Source organism: Nannospalax galili, unplaced genomic scaffold (genome assembly GCF_000622305.1).
Source record: "Nannospalax galili isolate Female #2095 unplaced genomic scaffold, S.galili_v1.0 scaffold610, whole genome shotgun sequence".
Taxonomy (NCBI): Eukaryota; Metazoa; Chordata; class Mammalia; order Rodentia; family Spalacidae; genus Nannospalax; species Nannospalax galili.
The window spans coordinates 141,638-150,270 of NW_008329141.1; the positions used below are offsets into that span (position 1 = coordinate 141,638).

An 8,633-nucleotide genomic window follows, 5' to 3' on the forward strand; every position below is an offset into this window, starting at 1 on the left:
AGTAAAAGCATTAGAGTTGTATTTGAAAAGGCAGTTAACTAGAAACTCAAGTGTCTTTCTGGCATTTTCTCTTGAGATTTTAGTAACATGCAGCTGTCGAGAGGAACCAGGATACAAAAAATGTCTGAAAGTTTATGGGAGATTAACAAATATTTACCTCTTTTTCTGGTTTTAAAACGCTGGCCTGATAGCGTTGGTTTCTGCTGCTTTTGATTATTCATAAAAGACACCCTAGGGGAAACGAGAAATACAGCCTTAAAAGCCTCTGTGCCAGTAATGCTCATTTCTAAAACCATCAAACCGTAGTCAAAATCATACAAAAATCAAACCTTGTACACTTTCAGCCTTTCAGGGAGCCAGCGAATTTCTCTCTACAAGAAAGCTTTTAAGAAAGTGCTGGAACTACACCTTGGGTGACTTTACAGAGTCACAGCGTCTGGTGGCAAACCACTTATCACGTGAGAACCTAGTTGCTCAGCCTCTTCCACATTGCTCTTTACGTTCCCCTACACCTTCCACTAGTTTGAAGTACCACAAAACTTCGAGATGATTAGACCATTCGGTGATAACCTGAAACCCTCAAAGTAACCCTTCAACCCAGCCAAAGGGAATCCCTCCTGCTGAGCAGCACCCACCCTCACTCCAAAGTCGTGCCAGTAACCGCAGTGACAGCTTGCACCTTCCAACCTACAAAACTGAGCTGGCAGTAAACACTACACCCAACCCCTTCCTCCTCTTCCCGGGGCACGTGCCTCCCGCCCAGGTGGGCCCCACTCCCGACCCCAACACGCCTCCCGCCCTTCTCCACCGATCCAGTCGCCTGCGGTGGTGGCCGCCGTGCCGAGCGGACCACAGGAACCGAGGAGCTGCGCGCAGGACCGTCCGCCCTCCCTCCCGCCAAAGCAGCGGCAGAGGCGGCGGCCGCGCCCCGCCCGCCCGAACTCCCCACGCGTACATCACCGAACAGAGGCCGCGGAGGCTTTGTTACCCAGTCGGCCGGGTCGCGCCGCCTCACAGCCACCCGGCCTCCCCCGCGGGCGGCGTGCACCCGCGGCCTCTCGCGGCCCGGCCCGCCGGAGCCACGGCCCCGGGCCTCGAATTCAGACCGGCCCCATGCGGCTTCCACCCGGTCCCAGCCTCGCCTTCCCCGGCCCGGGCCCGGACCTGCGGCCACCGCGCCTCACCGAATTTAAGGCGAAGAGAAGAGAGCCAGAAATCTCCGAGGTGGCGGCAACTGCGGCGGTGTCTCCTCTGCGACCGGAACTAACGCGAGCAGGAGGAGGTGGAGGAAGAGGTGCCACCCCCGCCTGGCTGCTCTGTTATCGCGAGATTTCGCCCCTGCGCCACCCTGCATCCGCCCTGCTGGGGCCTCGGGGTTGGCAGCGGGGGGCGGGGGGCGCTGGCGGGGACAGCAAGGATGGATTTCTTTACTACCCTTTTAGGCTCCAGGCTGCCTTCATAGTTGTCGGAGGCTAGCCCATTTCCCTCCTTGTGCCGCATCATCGGTTCTCTGAGCTCACAGTGGGGGTGGCAGAGCGAGATCGTCCCCCGCGGGGTTCGAGTTGGATCCTTCCGCCTGGTCCATGTCCCCGACCCCTCCTTTGGCACCGGAAGTCGGATCCCGCGGGTAGAGGGCGCTGCGCGGACTGGCCCTGAGGCCCAGCCGGGCCCAGGGGCTGGGTTGCTGGAATCCCCGCTTCGCTTCCGGGCTGCCTTGGGTGGAGTCTTAGGAGTAGACCCAGGTGTAGGGCTCGGAAGGGCAAGTCTGACCCCCGGTGGCCACCATGTCTTGCAGCGGTCCCTTGTCCCCTGAGTGCGGCAGACTGGGGACCTGTTCAAACAGATTGCGAGGCCCCGCCCACTTTCGGAGTTTATAATTGTCTGGTTCTGATGCTGGACCAGAGATTCCTGCACTGCCAGGGTAGGGGTCACACAGAACCATCCAGAGGGTGTCCTCGGGAAGATCAGATCAGCACCTTGGTGGTTGTGCCCTTTCTGTCTGATGCCTCACTCTCCTACCAGAGAAACCTTGAAATAGGATTTGTCCTTAAAATCACCTTCCCCGGACCGGTTCTCTTTCTTGTCCGACGCACTGGTGAAAACAGTGTTAGTAGATTTCCTGAATGTTTTGTCTGCTTCCTTCAAGCACCACCTTAATTCTTGGTGTTGCTTCCTGAAGTTAAAGTCGAATTTAGTCATTCTCAGTCTTATCCCCCTTGTCTCATTTAGTATGTTACCGGTCTTCTTAGAATCTTGTTCAGAACGGACTGCTTTTGCAGAAGACCCGGGTTCGAATCCCAGCACCCATATGGCAGCTAACAACTGTCCTCTAACTCCAGTTCCAGGGGATCTGACAGTCTCATCTGTCCTCCACGGGCATTGCACGACAGGGGTGCATTTACATACCTACAGGCAATACATGCTTACACATAAAAATAATAAATAAAATGAAAAAACCTTGTTCTGAGTGTTCGGGCTACTCAGTCATTTTTGTATTTTTACCAACGACTTTCCTGTACTCATGCTTTGAAACTTCTTTCCTCTCTCTTCCATGACAGTCTCCTATGTTCTTGAGGAGTTAGCATTTACTCTATTTAAAGGAGCTTTAAGTTCACCTATTAAGTCATTAAACCAGTATTTGTTGGATCCAGGCTCTATACCCCCTGCCTCTCCTTCCAAATTGAGGGAACAGCTCTGGGAAGGTCTCCATGCAGGAAAGAATCGTCATCTATTGGAGGTACTACAGCAGGTGACCTGGAGCTTGGTGAGAGATGGAGGTCAGGGGGGAAGTGGTGGGAGTTAGAACTTACCCCACCTTCTCTCTTTAACCCCAGTACCCTCTGCCATTTCACTGGACAGCCACATTTAACACTCAGTATTGTGGACTCATCCTCATACTATTTTTGTTTCTAATTTGTTAAAGGTACAATGTTTCAATATATTAAAAATTATTTTTTAAAGTGTTTGAGGGTGTTGCCTGCATGTATGCTAGTGCACCTGTGTTGTGTAATGCTCCAGGAGGTCAGAAGAAGGTGTTGGATTCCTCTGGAACTGGAGTTACAGATGGTTGTTAGCCACCATGTGGGTTCTGGGAATTGAACCAGGATCTTCTGCAAGAGCAGTCAGTGCTCAACTGCTGAGCCATCTCTCCAGCCTTCACTATATTTTAAAAAGCTGCTTTTACATAGCATGTATATGTATCAGGCACTCTCGGAAGCCCTTTGTGTATTAACCTCATTTAATCCTTTAAACTGCCCTGTAACACAGACACTATTGTTAGTCTTATCTTGTTTTGGGGAAAATAAGAGTTGGTGCTCAAGGCCATAAAGGTATTAGTGGAAGAGCTCAACTGGAGCCCAATAGCTTGGCTCCACCAAGAAAATAAACCAAGTCACTGAGATATTTTTTAATTTGTTCTACAAATACTAAGCTAGAGGCTGATGGAAACATAGAGGTGACAAGTTAGATCCATTTCCTCAGAAAAAGTCCTACATTTGCCATATTCAATTCTATCTTTTCCAATACCATCTTTTTAAAAAAATTATTTATTATTTTTATTTTATGCATATTCGTGTGTTGCCTGAATGTAGGTAAGTGCACCTGTGTTGTGCAATGCCCGTGGAGGTCAGAAGAGGCTGTTAGATCCCCTGGAACTGGAGTTATAGACAGTAGTTAGCTGCCATGTAGGTGCTGGGATTCAAATCCGGGTCTTCTGCAAGAATAACCAGTGTTCTTATACGCTGAGCCATCTCTCCAGCCCCTCTAATACCATCTTGATTTATATTTGTTTTTGTTTTTTGAGACAGCGTCTCATGTTACTCAGGCTGGACTTGAACTGGCAATCCTGCATCAGCCTCCTGAGGGATGGGATTATAGGCATAAGTCACCAAACCCTGCTTGATTGAGGTTTCTGTTCCCTTGACTAGATGGAACTTGTGTTACATCTTTCTAATTGCACTATCTCTGCATTTCCAGAGTGATATTCCTGAATGAAGCCCAAGCTCTTTTTCATCAATGTTTAAATGCGTTGGTTTATGTGCAAGTTCCTAGGATAGCTCTAACCATTATTTTCCACTGTTACCGTAGCATTGATGACTTTATTGACATACATTCTGGTGTCAGCAAGCAATTTTTTTTTTCTTTTTTTGAGACTGGGTCTCAACACATGGCCCTAGCTGACTTGAAACTTGTTATGTAAGCCAAACTGACCTTGAACTCACAGAGATCCGCCTGCCTGTCTCCTGAGTTCAGGTATTAAAGGTGGTCACCACCACACCTAGCATCAGCAAGCAATGTTTTTGGGTTTGCTTGTTTGTTTGAGTCTGATATGTAGCCCAGGCTTGCCTTGAATTTTCAGTCTTCTTTTTCTCAGTCTCCCAAGTGCTGGATTGCAAGTGTATACTGCCTTTCCCAGGCAGTAAGCAACTTTTTACTAAAACCCATACTAAAGTTAGAAAGTTATTTTTTTAATTAATTAATTAATTAATTAATTTTTGGTCTTTTTGAGAAGGGTCTTCCTGTAGCCCCAGCTGTCCTGGAACTCACTATGTAGACCAGGCTGGCCTTGAACTCACAGAGATCCGCCTACCTCTGTCTCCTGAGTGCTGGGATTAAAGTGTGACATGTGCCACCACTCCTGGCCCAGAAAGTTATTTAAAAAAAAAAAAAAATTAAAGTGTGGGGACTGGAGAGATGGCTCAGTGGTTAAGAGCACTGACTGCTCTTGCAGAGGACCCAGATTCAGTTCCCAGTACCCACATGTAACTCCGGTTCCGGGGGATTGGATGCCCTCGTCTGACATCCTTGGGCTTTGCACAACACGGGTGCACTTACATACATGCAGGCATTACACTCATACACATAAAATAAAAATAATAAATAAAATATTTATTAAAAAAAGTGTGGGCTGGGTGGATTTCTGTGAGATCGAGGTGAGGCCAGCCTGGTCTACATAGTGAGTTCTAAGCTAGCAAGGGCTATAGGGAAACCGTTTCTCAAAAAGACCAATAAATAAGTAAATAACTAAAATAAAAAAAATTGAACTGTGGCTAGGGAGATGGTTCAGTGGGTGAAGTGCTTGCCACAGAAGTATGAGGCCTGGTGTTCAAATTCCCAGAACCCACATAAAAGCTGGGTGGATGTGGCAGCCTACCTGAAATCCCAGCACATGAGAGGTGAAGATGGGGTTCTCTGGAGGAAGCTGGCTTGTCAGGCTAGTCATATAATCAAACTCTCTGTTCAACTGGGAGACCCTACCTCAGTGAGTAGGGTGAATAGCAATCAAGGAAGATTCCTCCACATGCATGCACACACATGTATACCCACATATGCAAACATATACCTATGCATACATAGTACACACATATGCAAAAAAGATGAAAGTGCATCCAAGATTTTCCTTATTACAAAAGCATTTTCAGGCTGGGCTTGGTGTCACACGCCTTTAGTCCCAGCACTTGGAAGGTAGAGGCAGGTAGATCTCTTTGAGTTCCAGGCTAGCCAAGGCTACAGAGGGAGATCCTGTCTCAAAAAAGCCCCAAAACCAAACCGACAAACAAAATTCTCACTTGTATTCTGAAGTGTATTTTGGGGTTGGAAGAGGGCTGGGGTTACTAGTAAAATAGCACACTGTTTGGCAGTCTGTCCTTATGCTTTCAGGGGTGTCTGGGAGTAGGCACAATGGGCTAGTGTAGGGAGTGCCCATTTAGAAGCTGTATTATGGTTGAAAAACTTCCTAAACAATGAAGTGGTGCTTTAGACAGCTAGGATACGCTGTATCTTTCTTCCTGACATGTCCTTTCTGCATTTTCTATCAAAATCCTATGTACTGTTTCCAGCCTACCTCAGCCACCTTTCGTAGTTATTCTAGCCAATGTGATTGCATTCTTTTTTTGTTTGTTTATTGACATTTTAATTGAATTTTTTTGATTTTTTCATACAATATGCTTTGATGATATTTAGATTCCCTCCCCTATCCACACCTCTCCCTGCCCCCCGCCCAATTTAATGTACTCTTATATATACATATTACAATCTATAGAGTCTGATTTGTGTTCCCAAATGTCCTTCAGTGTTGGTCCACCCACTGGGCCCACCAAGAGTCCCATCCCTGTAAGACACTGTCTTTCCCCTTCCCAGCAGCTATCAGTTGCCAAAAGTTCCTTAGGTTGGGTTGGGTTGGGATTTCTTACCTTCTTCCCCATGTCTGTGTTGGGATTTCATCTGATTTGAGCTTGTATAGGACTTGTGCATGCTGTCATTGGTGTGAGTTTATATGGGTAACTGACTAGCTGCCTAGAAGACTCTTGTTCTTGTGGTCATTTACCCCCTCTGGCTCTTACAGTCTTTCCACTTCCTCTTCCACAATGATCCCTGAGCCTTGGGAGGCAGAGGTTTGAAATGGGTGTCCTATTCAGGGATATGAACCTTGTGGCCTCTTGTTCTCTGCACGTTGGCCAATTGTAGGTTTCTGTGTTAATCAGTATCTGCTGCATAAGGAAACTTGTCAGGTGAGAGTTGAGAGATGCATTCATCCTATGTGTAGAAGTTGCATTAAAGATGCAACTTAGGGTAAAGCTTCTCACAGACTTATTCTCTGCATTTGACCAGTTCTGGAACTCTGTAATAGTCTCCATCTGTTGCAAAAAGAAGCTTCTTTGATGAGGGGTAAAATGTATGCTTGTCCTGGCCAGTCAAACACTCTTCGGCAGTCTCAGTGGGGCAGGGTAAGGTCCAACGAAAGCAGATGGGAACAGGGTAGGCTGGTTCTTGCTAGCGGGAAAGGCTTGAGCTCTGGAGCAGTGTTGTATTCATTTTCTAACTTCCTCTGAACATTGTACTTTTTTGCTGTTATTTCATCTATGTTTGTAATGGGCTTTTCTCCTAAGCTGACTGTCTTTTCTTTTTGAGACAAGGTCTCTCTGTAACCCTAGCCAATGGCCTGGAACTTGCTATGTAGACTAGACTGGCCTCCAACTCAAAAAGATCCTTCTGTCTCTGCCTCCCAAGTGCTGGAATTAAAGGTGTTCGCCACCACACCCACCTCTAAACTGACAGTCTTAATGGTAATGGCTATTCCTTATTTTCGCTCTGCTAATGTATAGCAAGCACACGATTCTGGAAGTATGGAGAGGATCTATAAAGTCAGAATATTTATTAGAGTTTATCATGGAGGAGAAAGAAGGCTGACAAAAGTTCGAGGCCAGCCTGGTCTACTTAGTGAGTTCCAAGACAGCCAGGACCCTATCTCTAAAAAAAAAAAATTTAATGGAAGATCTAGGATCAGTGAGATGGCTTAGCTGGGAAAAGTACTTGAGTTTGATCCTCAGAACCCACAGTAGAAGGAGAGAACCAGTTCCTGAAAGTAGTTGTCCTTTGACCTTCACATGCACACTGTGACACTCAGGTACCTGTACGCACACACATCGCACATACCATAACAATAATAATAGTAATAATAAACAATAATAAAACACTTTTCAATAGGAAGATCTGGAACTGGGCATGTTGGCTCACAGTTTTAATCCCAGCATTCAGGAGGCAGAGGCAGGTGAATCTCTGTGAGTTCCAGACTAACCTTGTCTACGTAGTGAGTTCTAGGCCAGCTAGGGTTACAGGGAGACCCTATGTAAATAAAAAAAAAAAAAAAAAAAAAAAAATTACTATTTTTAACACTTAAGTTTCTCTGTAAAATGCTTTACATAACAATCAGTGTCCTTCTAACTAAAAATTGGGAGTTTTGAGTGTGGTGGCACACACCTTTTATCCCAGTGCTTGAGAGGCAGAAGCAGGCAGATCTCTGTGATTTCCAGGACAGTCAGTGCTGCATACTGAGATCCTGCCTCAAAAAACAAAACAAAATAAAACAACAATAAAACCAACCAACCAAATGAAGCCCAAACAAACAAAAAAGTAAAAAATAAAATCTGTAATAGATGAATCTTGCTAATTGCAGCATGAAAGAAATGAAATTTGTGGTAAAATATCAGCTGCATTCATGATAATGTCACATTGCTGGAAACACTGGAAAGCCTCACACTGAGCACCATCTGTTAGTGGGGAAATTGTGTTCCCTCTTTCAGTTGTTAGTCTCAATAAAAGAATTTAAAAATGGGCTGGAGAGGTGACTCAGTAGTTAAGAGCACTGTCTGCTCTTGCAGAGGACCCAGGTTCGATTCCCAGCACCCACATGGCAATTAACCATGTAACTCCAGTTCCAGGGGATTCAACACCTCTTCTGTCCTCCAAGGGCATTGCCCAACATGGGTGCACCTACCTACATGCAGGCAATACACTCATATACATAAAATAAAAATAATAAATACAATATTTTAAAAATAATTTAAAAAACAGACTGAGTAGGAAGTTTGAGAACAGTTTTATCGCCACCATGTCCAGCTTATTATTATTATTTTTTTGTCATTTTTGAGACAGGGTCTCTCTGTAGTTCCAGCTCACCTAAACTCACTATGTAGACCAGGCTGGCCTTGAACTCACAGAGATCTTCCTGCCTCTGCCTCCCAAGTGCTGGGACTAAAGGCATGTGCCACCTCGCCTGGCCTTGCCCAGCTTATTAACAGATTAAAAAAAGATTTTTAAAACTTTAATTTTAAAAATTTACAAATTAAAATTTT

General features: G+C 45.7%; 1 protein-coding gene across 1 annotated transcript in view; it reads right to left on the reverse strand.

The window, feature by feature from the left end:
• The window catches only part of Bzw1 (basic leucine zipper and W2 domains 1), an 18,295-nt gene extending 16,796 nt beyond the window's left edge, over positions 1-1,499 (reverse strand). Inside the window, exons 1-2 of the mRNA XM_008833267.3 lie at positions 1,185-1,499; positions 158-231 (exon numbers count right to left, since the gene is read on the reverse strand). Of these exons, the coding sequence (XP_008831489.1) occupies positions 158-221 (64 nt within the window). The 5' untranslated portion in view covers positions 222-231; positions 1,185-1,499. The remainder of the gene's footprint in view (positions 1-157; positions 232-1,184) is intronic.
• Positions 1,500-8,633: the final 7,134 nt, after the last annotated feature.